Raw genomic sequence first — 16,184 nt, 5'->3', positions numbered from 1 at the left:
TATATATATATATATATAACAAATATGTTATGATTTAGCTGCGTCATTTTTATTGTTGTCAAACCATACTGTCTTTGTATCATTTCAAATTAGCAGTGATGTGTATTCTATAGGTTATAATTTGCTGTTTTGCTTGAATGAAAGGTTCATTACTGAATTTATAATAGTGTTTTGTTGTTAACTATCTTCACAACAAGTAAAGTTGCATAAACATCATACAGATATGCTGCTATGTTTCATGGCCTCTGGCACTTTTTTTCCTACAGTTTCTCTGTGTGATGAGAGCAGGTATAAATATGACTCAACTGTAGTTAGGTGGCTACTCCATCTTTTAACATTTGTTTTTATCTTTTATAATTGACAAAAAAAGATTGATTATTCAAAAACCTAAAGCAAAAAAAATTCAGATTCTAGTATTTCAAATAAATATATTTTTCATTCCCATTCCATATAGACCTTGAAATTATCATTTCACCTCTGGTAATGTTCCTTAAATGATTTAGTGTTTCAGTTCTGTTCCTAGATATATGCAAAATATATTTACGTTTTTCTCTGTAGTCTACTCGTCAGGACCTGCGAGAACAAATTGTTGCAGCATATAAGATGACAGCTAAAAAGGAACATCGGCGAATTCTAGAGCGTCAACAGATTATTGAAGAGCGCAAGGAACTGATGGAAAATCTGGATTATCAGAAAGTAAGTTTAAACTGTGGATCTCCAATTTCCTGTGTAAAGGTTATGGTTATTTTACTCACTGGTAACAAAAAGTTCAGGTCTATTTACTGTTATAAGAGGGTAAACTGGGAAATTCTAAATAAATGGATAAATGTGTGAAGAGAATAAAGGTATTTTGAATTTATAACATGGTAGTAAAAAAGTCATACATGAGTCATTTAAGTTCCATTAATTGTTCTTGGCATGTTTTGAAAGAATTATTTACCTGTGGGTTTTGATATCATTCCATTGCCCGAGTAATCAAAGTTAGTGTTACTATACTCTGGACTGTGAGATTTGCTTTTTCCTTCTTCGTTCTCTTTCTTTCTTTCTTCTTATGTTTTAATAAATGGGGAAATTAACATGAATGTTTATTTACATACAATGAACATTTTCAATATTTGGACATAAAAACGATGTGCATGATGCACTAAGATAGATTATTTAAAGTATTAGTCTTCAAATGGAATTTGGAACACTGTATAATTAAATGTGAAATGAAAGAAGATTAAAACATTACTGGTGAAGGTGAAAGACACATACACATGTTGTGTTCATATCTTATGTTTCAAAAAATCATAATATTTTGCACATAACCTGGAGGATCTGCTATAAAACTAGCCTTTCACCAAGAATTGAAAAACATTATCATTTTATGATTTTTCGAAGTTTTATCAGTTTCATTGATCATCATCTTTACCAAACTATTTTGAGTGGCCCAAAGTCATGTTGGCTTTTCTTTAATGTTTCATCCTGTCAAAATAATATGTGTCATCAATATGTTTGACTTCAACATGATTGTTGAAATGAACTTTAGTAGTTAATACAGTTTTACTTTAAAAAAGTAAATTTTCGTTCTTGTAATAATTCATTTGAGTCACAGTAGTAAAAAAAATTGCCAAAAACTATCTCTGAATATGGGGTTTGTAATTTTGACCTATTTTGTAACCGCCATGTGACCATGAAATTATACATACCATAAGTAGATGCACTAATTGTTGTATCTTCATGATATATAGCAAGCTTTTAGTAAACATTACTGTTTGTTGGATCTGTGTAACCATTGCAGCAAGCAATATTTCATCCAGCAAGAGCGTGAGACTTCAGGGTAAACATAATTTCTGGTTGAATAATGTGATGTTGTATACGTGCTGTGCCAGTGAGGTATTTCACTCAATACTAAATTTGTTCAGTCTGACTGGGATATGACATTTATAGTAGTGGTTGAGATGCTACTTATAATAAGAAATTGCTTGACAACAACTGTTACGGTGTGAACTGAATTAAGTTGAAGTGTAATTTTTCATCAGTTTTATGTCATGACACATCAGAATTTAGGTAATAATGTTTTAAGTTATTTTTTTAAATTTAACGACATACTTTATCAATTATTATTTTCTAAAGTCATTTAATACAATCGGTGCATCACCTACTGTAAATTTAATTCTCTCTCTCTTTCAACCCAACGAAGTTATTGTTGAGGTTTGAATTAGCCAAATTGATAAAATGGCTAAAATCAATGAAACTGACCCTCTTTTTTTTTGTTTTTGATAGCTTTACTTGTTTATTTTTCCAAAGTTTAGAAAATTATAGGTCATGAACCATAGTTTCTCACAAGGGACAAAATGACCTCATGATTTGTATTAAATGCTACTGAGAAGTCCAATTATTGCTTCCATTTTGAAATTTCTTTAGTTTCTACATTTGACTGTACTTGATTGTTAAACTTAAGGTCAGTTCATTATTACAGAAAAAAATCATTTCGACACTTAGTCAAGTAAAGTTATGACTTTTTAGTCTCGTAGCTGTAACCAAACAAGTTTTTACCTTTCCAGTGCTTTGTTTGTGACAGGGGTCAATTTTAGTTCTATTGCATATGAAATGTTATAGTAGGCTGACTTCTTAACAAGCAATATTTAGAGAAAATCTTGTATTTATCAGAAGTAATAAACAACTTTGTTTATCCAGGAGTGTTACACATAGATGGAATAAATATTGAATTGAAATTGGGACATCAAGTCTAAGAGAAACAAAAAAAAGTGCATTAATTAAGACAACAACACGGGCATATAATGTCGTCCATTCTGAAAAGGTTCTTCCACTTAAAAACAATATGTGAGCAGTATACAAGGCAAGCATTTTCACCTAAAGCAAAATGCTTACATTAAGTTTTTATACTCATTAAATATTTTGGGTGAAATCATAAAATTATGTGCAGTATTCTAAGGTGAACATGTGTGATAAACTGTCATGACTTGCCCATATGATATTCATCTTCTAGAGAAAGTCAAAATGAAGCAATACTTGTTAAAAAAAATATATATATTATTTTATGCTAGCAAAATACAAGAAAAGACTTCTAACAGCGTCATTTTCAAACAATATTTTGTATACTTCATGTCGCATAAAACTGGAACTTTTTTTATACAGGCCAAGCATAAACGATATCTAAAATATGTCAAACTATTGGAAATTTAAAATAATAAACTTCACTTTCCTTTATAAAACCCCAATAATCCAAAATGAAATTACACATAGTTTGACAGAGTGCATGTCAGTCCTAGTTTTCAATTTTATTTTGATTAAAAAAGCAAAACTGAGTATTATCAATATTTTCATAAGTCCTTGCAAAATATTGAAGTACACTTGAAAACTTATAAGTGGAAACTATATTGCTATCTACCCCTACTTTTTTTTGCCTTTCTTCAAGCAACATACATGTATGTAGGAAAATTGGTTGCCTGGTTTCTAGCAAATTTCTGTTAACCCATTACAGCTTCACTAAATTCAGTCATAACTGACATTTAACATTAGGCATGGTGAGATGTTTGTATCTTGTTTTTGTTTTTTATAAAATCTTAACATTTGAAGTTGTTCACAGAAGAAAGAGAAGAAATTAAAGACAAAACTTGAGTATCTTTTGACAGCTTATTTTCCCCCATTGTATTTGAGGGTAAACATTAAATACTATTTATTCCGACAACTTTGTTGCATGCCATTGCTAATTTTGAGTACTGCAGCTAAAACACTAAAACCCCATTGACATTTAATTGCCAGATACTTTTTATTATCTTGCCTTTCTTTATACTACTCAATATTTAAAGGTAAAGGTAAAAACTAAAGGTGCGTAGATCACTATTATAAGTGTTTGTAATCTTAATTCTAAGTAATACAAATGTATGCTTTTAACACTAGGAAGAGGAAGAGAGAAAGCTATTGGAAGAACGACAACAAAAACTTAGAGAGGCTGAAGAAGTTCGAATGGCTAAAGAAGCTGAAGAAAGAGCGAAACAGAGGATATTACAGGAACAGAATGAAATGAAAAAGAAAGTTGTTTTGGAGAAGATTGAGCAGCTGAAAAAGACTGAGCTTGGTGCTCGAATTTTTGAAGGTCTTGAAGAAGAGGTGTGATGTAGCATTTGTCTTTTCCATAGAACCTACGCAAGCTGACAATTTAGGAATTAAAACGTTTAGTAATATCTTTAAAAAACAAACTTTTTTAATATCTGACTTAAGTTAAAATTCTCTTTCTTTAATTTGATCTCCAAATTAACAAATTGCAGTTTTTTTTTTTATCATTTAGCAATTTTACTTCAAGCACTTCTGAAAAGCAGGAATGTGTTTGTTTTTTTTTTGTATGAGTGTGTTACAGAAAATTGTATTTAATAACTGAGTAGTGCTAATGTTAAGTTTGTGGAAATAGTTTTGTTTATCTGTGTTGTAGGTGTATTTATACTTGTTGAAATTCTGCACTGTAGAATGTATCAAACTGTGCTTTGTTATCTAAACAAATTGTGTTGTAAGCTCCGAGAGTCTGCAACCTATATTTAGCACAAAGGAGCTAGGAACTTCAGGCATTCAACATTTGTCCTTCTTTAAATTACACATATTTTGTTTTGCTATATTCCAAAAATTGAATAAACAAACTGAGACAGTACATCTTATGATTTGAACATGACTAGTTATATAAATATAAAAACCTGGTTAATCAATACCCTACAATTATAACTTTCACTGAGTGTACAATAATTTTCATTATAGTAAAAACATTTCATTAAGTGACAGTGTGCCAGGTGAAATACATATGAATGATGTCTTCATGTCAAAATCATGTAACATGTATATAGTTAAAATGTTGGATTGACTTTTATACATGCTTAAACATTTTTAAACTGTTGACTTATAACTATCAGACATGTATTTAGTCATTGTCAGAAAAGAACAGTGTTTGATGTAACATTGTAGTACAAACATGCCAGGGTCCACAGGTCCTTTTTTAAGGAAATTCCTCTGGATTCTATCAACTACACAAGTATGGATTGCACCTCCTATTATTTATCAATGTATTTTAATGATGAAACAAACTTATTGTAGGTTGTTTCCTTGGACAGCATCTATTGAAATTTATAGAATTGATCTTTAACTCTGTGCCGTCCTTTCTTTTCAATTTTTTAGTTATTCATATGGCATAACAATCTTCACAGGCCAGTTTTCCACCTTTTTTAAAATTTACATGCTCTGTCCTTGACTGACATCTTAATAATAATTAAATGTGAAATCAGTACTAATCATTTTGTAGTAACGTTTGCCATATTTTTTTATTTTTTTATTTGATAGTCACTCACATGCTTTGAGTGGATAAGTAGGAGTGTGAAACTGACAAGGAGAATCTTACTCTACTAAAATTCACATACAGTAGGTTAAAATGGCTATATCTATAAATATACCTTGCCATTATCTGATTAGCAACTGCACATATACTAGACTTAGTCTTTATAATTGATGTAGGTATCATTCTACGCTATGTCATTCCATGCAATTTCCACTCTGCATTGTCTTTATTGCCTCAAGTACAGATGAAACAAGATACAGGAGTTGCTCTTTTTCAGAAAGTTTTACTTTGTATTTCTTCGGGTGTCTTTGTTAAACCTCTATTATATGGTGAATGGTGCTTCTAAAACAAAACTAATATAGAAGTCTGATACCTTGAAGCCTGTTAAATATGTAAAAAAAATTCAGTATTCTAGTTTTAAAAATTGTTTAATAACCATTAATTTCTGACTCATTTACAAAGCTTCATCATGGGTTTACATAGAGCTTAAAGTCCTTCAGTTTGAGCTTTGTCTTGAATTTCATTCAACAAAACACTGAAAAAATCCTTAAATCAAAGTATCCTATAAAATTTTATTTTGTATAAAACGAAAGTACACATTATTAGAGTGATTCAGTAACATGTTAACACTTGTATGGGTTTATATTTTTTATTTCCTATGTTTCATACAGTCTCAAGTTGCTCTCCACAAATATCTATGCATGTCTGAAAGCAGTCAAACAATCCAGGAGATCTTCCTGTTCTTGGATGACCACTGTTTCCTTTATAATCGTCTGCAACAGACCCAGTTCTGATGAACTTCTTGTACACTCGATTAATTGTCAACCTGGAAGATGGGTCAGATTTGAAGTATTGACGAAACATCCTTTATACGATTGTGGGAGACTAGTGAACCCGCATTCAGGCAGTAGCCTTCCTTCTTTTCTCTAAACTGAACCTTGTTGCCATCATCAAACCTCTGTAACAGAAAATCCCTTAAAAGTGTAAAAAAGTTTTTGAATCACCCTGTACAATTGAGTTACTGAGAAGTTTCATGAGGTCAATCACTCATTAAATTGTGTACTTTTGTTAGTTCTCTTTGTCTTCACCAGAGTGGCACTCTATTCAATTCTTTTTTTTTGTTGTTGTTTTTTTATCCTTCCACCTGTAATAAAACCAGCATTAAGTGTCAAGTATTAAGGTGAAACAGCAGATGGGAAAGTGGCAATAAATATTATTGTGCTTATGTAACACCTGATGTTAACCTATTTTCACAAATTGTGCACCATATTTTTGATCTTTCATCATAGAGAAGTGCATATTCAATATAAAATAATTAGGTGAAGTTGAATCTGAAAATTGGACCAGAGAACAAAAAGGATGTCACTATATGGTATTTTCTTTGAATTCTAACGAGATGTGTGAAAGTGCATTAAGATTGCACATGGAAAGTGTAAAGCACTCTGTAGGTTTAGTTTTTCATAATAGCAATACAGCAGTTTCTTCAGGTAGTAGGATAAAACCAGGAAGTTTTCAAAAGTTTCATGAATGTTTCTTGTTGGAAGCCCTTAAGAAACAGTAGTTAAAGCCTGTGTGTGTGAACCCTGTTTACCTCATCCTTATCTAACTCATTTATAAAGATCTGATATCTTTCGAAATCTAACACGCACTAGCTTCTACACTTTCATAAGTCTCTAAAAGTAAACAGGTTATGACACATTTACAAAGCTTTATCATATCTCCCAATGTTTTTTTCTCAGACTTCTAATTTCTAATGTTAGGAGCTTGAAAAGCTGGACCCTGAAGATATTCTAACTAAACAAGTAGAACAGTTAGATCGTGAAAGAAAAGAACTCCAAGCTAAACTACGGAAACAAGAGAAGAAGGTACATTTTGTTACTTGTATACAAATCTTTGATATGATATTAGATACCTTGTTGTGGCTCAGAAGTAAGTTAGAGAACGGGCTTATAATGCTGAAAATTTGGGTTTGAACCTTGTTGTGGATACAGTCAGACACATTCCATAGCTTTGCACTTAACAACAAATCAAATAGAATAATTATTTTAGCAATGTACATGTTAGCTAGACAATTACATGTCCATGAAAGGTTTTTAAATAAGAACAATGTATAGATATAACTTTTTTTTGGAAGTTTTAATCAAATTGGTTTATAAAATGCCACCTGTGTGTATTCTATTAGGTGTACTGTTTTTTGTTTTTTTTTTAATCTTCCTTCATCTGATTTGTACAGTTTGCATCTTACCAATGTGTTGTTTGCATGCCAATTTATAAAAACAGAACTTAACACTTATCTTGTTTAAAGAGAAGTTTATATATGTAAGTTAGATTGTTGTTAGACTGCATTGAAATCATCTTTGTAAGAGTTACTATTCATCTAGAATGGAATGTCATAAAAGTTTTTATGATTAGGTTAATAGCGAGTGAAAGTTTACTGGTAGTTTTTATGTATAAAACATTTATTCCATTTAGATTGATCATCTAGAGAGAGCCAAGAGGATAGAAGAAATACCTTACCTTCAGAAAGCTTATGAAGAATTCAAAGTAGAAAATGAGAAACTTTGGTACCAGGAAGAAGAAGAACGTGTAAGTTATAGCACGATTCATCTTTATTTTCTTTTGTAAAATCTACTGTTGCTAAGGCTTTTTAAATAATAAATATACAGATAAGTTGTAAACCAAGCACACTCTGTACATACATTTCATAATGAAGATTTGTTTTAGTTGTAATTACATTACATGGGTTTAAGTAAGAACATGTGCTGTACCCCAATAATTATGTTGTTGGGTCTTTATTACACTTTGGTTGACCTTATTTTGGGGGTTTTAAAAACATCTTAACTGCATGGGCTACTTTGAAGAGCAAAGTTTATAAAGTAAGTTAAATAAATTAGAGCTAGTTAAGCACTGGAATAGTTTGAAACATGATTTACTGCTTTTCTGTGAAGTTCATTCATAGGTACTTTATCTTGCTACAGGCATCTTTTTCTGCGCATGTCACGAGGTTTTAATTCTTCACTTCAATGGATTATAGCTGTCTTTTGACAGAAAAGGAGACAATGTTTCAACTTCTGCACTGAAACCTTGGTATAGAAGCCAAAACATTTGGCTTTTCATCCTTTTCTTTTAACAAGCAGTTGCAGTCTGTTAGTTTTCAAACCAACTATAAAAAGTTGCCCTTTTAAAAACACTGAGTTCTGTTACCAATTGTATTAATTAGGTTAAGATAAAGTAAAAGTTTTGTTTAGTTTCATCTAATATGCTGATTGTGTATTACTTGCATCTTTCAATGTATTTTTTAAGAAATAAGATTTTTGTATTTGTTGACTTGTTCTATTAATTAACGACTAACTTGTAAGAGATTTAAAAAAGGAATAGTGATTCAACAATACCTATAGGCATTTTATACATTTTAGATAAAACAACTTATTGCTAAACGAAAAATTGCTGTTCAACATCGTAATCGGTTGGCCCATATGAAAGAAGACAAGGATGAATTTGTGAACAAACTTAAGGCTGAACGAATGTCAGTATACAAGGTAGCACGCTCTTTTTTTTCCCTCAAATCTTGATTATATTGATCTAACACTTAATTTAAAAATCCAGCCCATTTGAAAATTATAGTTTCTTATGTACTATTTATTATTTAATTTTTAGGGAGTTGTATTTGTGTGCATGATTTTGCCCAATTTTTATTCAAAAGAAATTAGTAAAGCTATTGTATTGCTAGGAAAAATTGGCAGAATTTGAAAAGATGTTGGCTGAGGAGAGAAAAGTACGTTTGAAGGAGCGTAAAGAAAAAAGAAAAGAAGAACGCCGTCGGAAGTGGATAAAAGAAAAAGAAGAAGAAGAGCAAAGAAAACGTGATGAAGAGAAGAAAAGGGGTAAATTATTGTTACAGTTAATGGTTGTACAGTTCTGTCTAATAGTGAGTGATCTGAATATGTTAAGTATGTATAAAACATAAGAAAATATGAGTAAATATGTCTTAATCTTTAAGAGCTTTGTTTTTGATAGCCATGGTTAAAAAACAATTGCTAGCTACATTTTTGGAACTTCAAAAACATACCATTATTTGCTGAATTAATCAGTAGTCTCAAAATGTTGTATTGGATTTGTCTGATCATGATCGTTAAGCAGTAGCAAATGAATCTTAAAAGCTTAATTAAGTAAGTTTTTTACTCCTAGAAGAGTAGCTTTCAACTTTTATTGTTTGTGGATCACCTAGACGTAAGTTATTGTTTTTTTATGATGGCAGACCACAATGGTATGTGTACACTTTCAGATTTCTTTCCATGATCATGCAACCTTTTCTTCGACTGTGCATCAAGAACCACATTCCTTAAAGATATTTGAATTAATATGCCCCCCACCCTAAATAAAAAAAATCAGTGTACTGATAATGTCTACAACCTTTGCTTAGAAAATGTGAAAGATCTTTTTTTTTTCATGTTATTTGCACAAATTTACCAATTCCATAATAGTAATGAAAAGTGGAGGTAGGTGGTTTCCCCAGCCTCTTTCATAATAATAAACACAGTTGATTTTTATTTATAATCAAGCAATTGAAAGTAATGAACGTTGCGCCACCTTTATTATCTGCCACAATTTTAAATAAAGATTAATCTGATAGTTCTAAATTGTGCATTACACTGACTGGTCAAACTTTGCAGTGTAGTAAATAAACACCCAGTCATTAAAATTGTTTCTTAAATTAGAATATGAAGAAAAACTTGCTAAGCTGGAGGAACTAGAGGCCAAGAAAAGAGCCAGAGAGCTGGAAATTGAAGAGAAGCTACGTCAAGAAGAAGAAGAGAGAACGGCTCGTGAACGTGAAGAGAAAGAAGCAAAGAAACAACCACAGGCGTAAGCTGTTTTTTCAATAGCCACTTTGAATTAAAAAATCTATTTTAACATTTTGTACACTTGTCATACCTTTAGTAAATTTTGATATACATTCAAGGTGAACTTTACTGAACTTGGTTTTAAAGGTAAGATGTACTATTTCAGTCTTTCACTTGTTTTAATCCTTATGTATCTTTCTTTTTCCTTTTTCTGTTGAGTAACTTTTTTTTTTTTACTATTTTCAGGCCAGAAGAAGTCAGCTGGAGAAGAAAGTACATAAGTGAAATTTTTAGTTACTTTTTTTAATTTAAAAAAAAAAAGTTTGTTTTAACCAAATCTTATTTAGTTTTGAAATAAATTGAAGAAGTAGTTTGACAAACATTTTTATCTCTATATTTGAAGTATTCAAGTAGTTGGTCAAAAGTATTTTTACACTGGACCAATTAAAATAAGAATGAATAGTCCATAATTTGATTTGAATAACTGGTGTATTAGACACTTGTAGAAAATATTTCACTTTTCCAAACAGTGCTGGACTCTGGCTTAACTACCCAGTTTTTAGGTCACACAATCACGTTTCTCTGATACAGGACTCTTAACTGACTCACTGAAGACACTACAACACTCCGAGATACTTCACATACCATGCTATATATCAAACCTATGTTCAAAACTCAAAACTGGAAAAAAATTAATACATAAGATTTCACCAAATGATACTAATGCATACAGTTTACATCAAATTTTCAACAAACAACACTGAACTGTTCACATGAAATTTTACCAAATGACATTGAACACATACAGTATCTTTCCTCCATAATAACTTATGAGTTAATTGCAATAAAAAAAATTCCAACAAACAATTATATAATTCAGGTACATTTAAAAACAAAACATTAATTGTTCACAACAATATAGTAAAAGAAAAATTATGATTTAGTAACATAAAAGAAACTATGAAAAACTTGATGATATGAGAAACATCAAACTTTGGTGTATGTGGTAGTAGCATCACTAATGTTGGGGAACAAATTTTTTGTTGCATGTAACTTTTTATTCAGATAAATTAAACTTTTTATTGTTTCTATTGTACATAGAAATAGTGCTATAAAAAGGTGTATCACATAGTTTCTCTCTGGTTATGATAGTTACGCTTTGTGGATTCATGGACCATGGTTCTTGCTTCATTAAAGTCAAAGAAAGAAAGGTCCACACATTGTGGTTGTGAGTTCATTATAAAAGTGATGGTCAAATCCCACTATTCAATTAGATTAGCCCACGAGTTGGTGGTGTTTAGTGGTTGGTTTCTCTATAGTCTATCACTTTAAAATTAGCAATGGCTAGGTCTGTAGCCATCAAGTAGCTTTGCACAAAGTTTAACAGAACACTAATTAGACTGTCATGTGTAATATTTTTTTAAAGGTAAATCACACAAGTTCCAGAGAATTGCCATTATGTTATTTATTATACAGGAACTTCTTGTAAAATCTGCTTGTTTCCATAATATGTTGTTTTACTGGTGATTGGAACATACAAGGGAAGTTCTTTTGATGGAGGCTCTTTTTAATTTCTTACATTCTAAACATTAACTTAATTTTTTTATACTTGACTAAAGTTGGTTGACCAGTTGAAATCCATTCTTTATGTAAGTATTAGCATTTATTGATCCATTAATTTTCAGTACACAAATTGAATGGGTGTGGCAGAAAGGAAACAGTACATGTAGTACCAAATCTTTATAAGTGTGTGTACCTAGACAAAATTATTGAATATGGACTCCAAAGTTTGTAGAAGGATGCTGTTGAGCCTTAGAGAGGTTTGAGGATTATTAAAGTGCCTGAATAATAACATGGTTACAATCATCATATGTCAACCAAGATCTGGGGATTGTTGATAGTAGTCTTGGTTCTCCATCTTTTCCTGTCCCTTGTTTATTATAAGATACACAACTTTGTCTGTTCTTGTGAGCCATACCAACTCAGGATATCCATATTGTTACTTCTTTTGTCTGTTCTAATGAGCCATACCAACTCGGGATATCCATGTTATCACTTCTTTGTCTGTCCTTGTGAGCCATACCAACTCGGGATATCCATGTTATCACTTCTTTGTCTGTCCTTGTGAGCCATACCAACTCAGGATATCCATATTGTCACTTCTTTGTCTGGCCTTGTGAGCCATACCAACTCAGGATATCCATATTGTCACTTCTTTATCTGTCCTTGTGAGCCATATCAACTCAGGATATCCATATAGTCACTTCTTTGTCTGTCCTTGTGAGCCATACCAACTCAGGATATCCATATTGTCACTTTTTTGTCTTTCTTTTGACATTTTTTGTGAGCCAAACTACTTTAATATATGCAAATGTTTACATATTTATTTTGTGTGATCTCTTGTCCTTAATCTTACGTGTAATGCACAGATTCTCCATTCCCTCTTATCTCTCACCACATTCCAAAAATTTTGTCTTGCTCACCACTGTAACTTTTATAAATTGATTAATTTGCTGTTTTTGGAACTTCCTCATTTATCATATTCTTAACTTGTTTTTCAGCATTCAGTTAGAATCCCCATTTTTATACTTGTCAGCTTTTGTTCCATCATTTTGCTAATTGTCTGTTTCACAGCCATGCAACAACATTGATCAGACATAATATTTTACCATCCTTGTATGTTATTTTCTTGATGGTGTTAAAGTAGGTGTTTCATATTCATGGATGCAGCGTTTGCCATATCCTTTTGTTTATTTCTTTGTCACTGGTTAATGCATTTCCAAGATACGAGAATCTTATTACTTGTCCATCTGTTTTAATTGCACATTTTAGGAGTACCTTTGATTTGCTCACAAATGTAGTTTTTGTTTTCTTAATGTTTATGGCCAAACCCATATTTTTCACTTGTTTGATTATTTCAATTAGCTTCTGCTTTCAAAACCATATTTGTATATCTAATGTTATTTATTTCTTCTGTTAACCTCTACACCTGCTTTCTCGTAAATTGCTCTCATTATCATCTCTTCGTACAAGTCAAACAGCCTAGACAAGAGCGCACATCCTTGTCTGACTCTTCTTCTGGTTATTACCCAGTCACTTAATTTATCTTCTATTGTCACTACTGCTTTTTGGTTCCAGTATAATTTCCACATGCTAAATAGAATGTACCAACAATGGATGAATGAAAATATTCACTGTGCATCATCTGAGTAGTTTCTTATGATGCAAGAACATTTTCATTAAAAGGAGTCTGAATGAGAATGGGGAAAATTGCCAGTAGCCATGAAATAGTTTTTTTTAAGAGACAAAAGTATATATCATTATTTAGCTAAATATTGATTCTTGAGAAAAGTTTGTAACAAATATCTTCTTGTTTGATTCTTCTGTTTGTTGAAGGAAAATCTTGTAATTGGGTTATCAAGTTACATAGTTGTATTTAAATGAATATTTTAAAAGAAGAGGTTTAACTTCCTAGATGAGGCTTAATATTTAAAAAAAAAAGTACAAGCTAAGCAAAAAAAAAACAAATCTTTGTTTCATTAGGGAAGGAGAAGAAAAGAGACCTGAAGCTTGGAAACCTTCTTGTATGTATATAATAATTTTTAATTACTGACCTTATGATCTCTTTGTACTCAGTCAAAGTCTTTATAGATTTGATACTACTAAGTTTTAATACTGTGTGTATATCTTTAGGAAATTTGGCAGTGTTATAGTAAACTATAAGTCTTTCACGTATAAAAAAAATCATTTTCAGTGAATTATTTTTAGTGAAATAAAAAGAAGATTTGTTTGTGAATATACTAAGTATTTGTTTTGAATAGTCTGTGTGCAAAGTGAATTTTGTGTTAAGATTAAAATACTTTTGTTCATCTCAAAAATCTCAAATTTTATTTGTGTAATCTCTAAGACCTCCTAAATACATTTCAAATGTTTGTTTTTAGTAAAACTGTATATTTTGTCTGTTATTTTCTCTACCATAACTCTATACAAGGTTGGTCAATTTGACTGATCTTGTAACCACCAAAAAAAAATCGAAATAAATGTAAATTACCTTTTTCTTTCTAGAATGACTTCAAAGTAACATGAAACTATATTTGTTTATCTTAAGTAGCTTTGAACTCTTAACAGTATACATCTATTTATAGTTAAATTTTACTGTTTTATTACCCATTGATTGACCTTTGAACCATGTCTAACTATTATTTGCACCATTATAAGATGTAAATCACTTGGAGAACGTGCAACTCATGTTATGCTATAGAATTACATTATCCACAAGCTGCTCACATGTGTGCCTCATGAAATATTTTTATTTTATCATTATTATTTATTTTACCAAATTAACTTAGAGATCCCTATGTTTACACTTTAGTTACTTTTTTGCTGTCAACTGTCGCTGACACTCAACCCTACTTTTTTATACTAATGGTAGTAATGCACTTAATAATTTTTATTGAATCAAATAATGCACCAAAAACATAGAATAATAACATGCAAAAAGCAGACAATTTCTTCTAACTATCACAATTTTTCTGGCTTTCTAACTATGTGACATGAGAAATTGACAATTCTCCATTTAGAAAATAACGTAATGTTATTTGATAGACAAAAAACCTTAGCTTTCTATTGGTTATAGATAATATAGAATTAAATGTGGGAGAACTAATACAAATCCTGAAAGAGAGGATGTGACAGGTAGATGTGGCAAGAGGGTTCTGATTTTTTTATTTGATGGCTCTGTAACCAAACAAAATTGAAAGTTATAAAAATTATGGTTTGTCTGAGCAATGACCATTTTATAGTGATTGAATTTCATACTTATTGGAGTTTTATACTATTAAAATATGGATTATTAGCAAAGATTTTATGTTATACCAATTAGTATAACATAAAAATAGTTAAATAAAAGTTTGAATGTAAGACACTAAAACCTTGTGGCATGCGCAGTAAATGATGCCTGGGCAGATAGCGTTATGTGTTATTTCTCTCATTATTGTATATGTCAGCAATACTGTATTGAGTTATGAGTGTTTCAATGCTCTTGTTTCTAAAGATTCATTTTATTATTTGAAAGTACTGCTCAAGTATAGAAAAAAAAACACTTCTAGCCATAACAGTATTTAATATCTTAACTTTTTTTTTAAATTTTACATAGTACTCATATTGGTTGAGTTTTACCAACACCCACACTTTAGGCCTATGAGTACATAATAAGGGAAAAAGTCAAATCCCATTTTTTGGTCAGAGTACCCCAAGACTTGATGGTGACCAGAGGTGTAGTGGGGTGGGTACTTGTGAACACTTCACACTTGTTTTTTTCTAGCTGGAATGCTGTATGACCATTATTTATAACAAACTAACAGTATGTGGTTATGCAGTAGATTTTCCATTCTGGCACTTCTTTATTTAGCACTACTCCACTGTTGATGGGTGCTGTTGACTAGTTTTCTTCACATTAATATGTCATTTCAAATTATGGATGGTTAGTACATATTGCCTTTTTGTAGCTTTACATAAGCCTCTGACAAACTAAATGAAAGATGCTAGTAAAAACCTTGTAATTTAGACTTTTAGATGTTTCATATATTTAAAATTTCATTGCTTTGATATTTTTTTAAAATGTAGTTGTTTTGTAGCATATGGTAAGAAATGCATTTAAATTTCATACTCTGTAGCTCACTGGCGTGAACGAGAACTGGCCAAGAAGGAAAGTTGGGGTCCTCGTTACACTGCAAGCAAGGATAACGATGTGGACTGGCGAAAACGAAGTGATAGAGATGAGCCACCACCTACCAAAGGTGAAGAATGGAGACGTGAAAGGGAAAGAGATCTTCCTCGTCGTGATAGAGATGAAGGTATGCCTTTAAATGCACTTGTGCTAATGTAACTGATGTTTTTTGCCAATTTTCATTGTATGTAATTTATAGTAAAAATAATTTTTTCATATATACACCTGGAAAAAAGTTAAGCACCCCCAAATATTTTTCAGGATTGCTTATTGAAAATAAGGTTTA

At 31.1% G+C, this 16,184-nt stretch overlaps 1 protein-coding gene across 1 annotated transcript in view; it reads left to right on the top strand.

Annotated features, from left to right (window-relative positions):
• LOC106465988 (eukaryotic translation initiation factor 3 subunit A-like) overlaps positions 1–16,184 on the top strand; it is a 45,100-nt gene that overhangs the window by 23,831 nt on the left and 5,085 nt on the right. The window contains exons 11-20 of the mRNA XM_013926237.2: positions 559–696; positions 3,910–4,119; positions 7,087–7,191; positions 7,799–7,912; positions 8,743–8,865; positions 9,057–9,210; positions 10,045–10,192; positions 10,417–10,443; positions 13,714–13,754; positions 15,846–16,025. Coding sequence (XP_013781691.1) covers positions 559–696; positions 3,910–4,119; positions 7,087–7,191; positions 7,799–7,912; positions 8,743–8,865; positions 9,057–9,210; positions 10,045–10,192; positions 10,417–10,443; positions 13,714–13,754; positions 15,846–16,025 — 1,240 coding nt within the window. The remainder of the gene's footprint in view (positions 1–558; positions 697–3,909; positions 4,120–7,086; positions 7,192–7,798; positions 7,913–8,742; positions 8,866–9,056; positions 9,211–10,044; positions 10,193–10,416; positions 10,444–13,713; positions 13,755–15,845; positions 16,026–16,184) is intronic.

This window comes from Limulus polyphemus, unplaced genomic scaffold, assembly GCF_000517525.1.
Source record: "Limulus polyphemus unplaced genomic scaffold, Limulus_polyphemus-2.1.2 Scaffold2114, whole genome shotgun sequence".
In the NCBI taxonomy this organism is placed as follows: domain Eukaryota; kingdom Metazoa; phylum Arthropoda; class Merostomata; order Xiphosura; family Limulidae; genus Limulus; species Limulus polyphemus.
The sequence above is the reverse complement of the archived record's forward strand: the minus strand, read 5'-3'. Positions and strand labels throughout refer to the sequence as shown.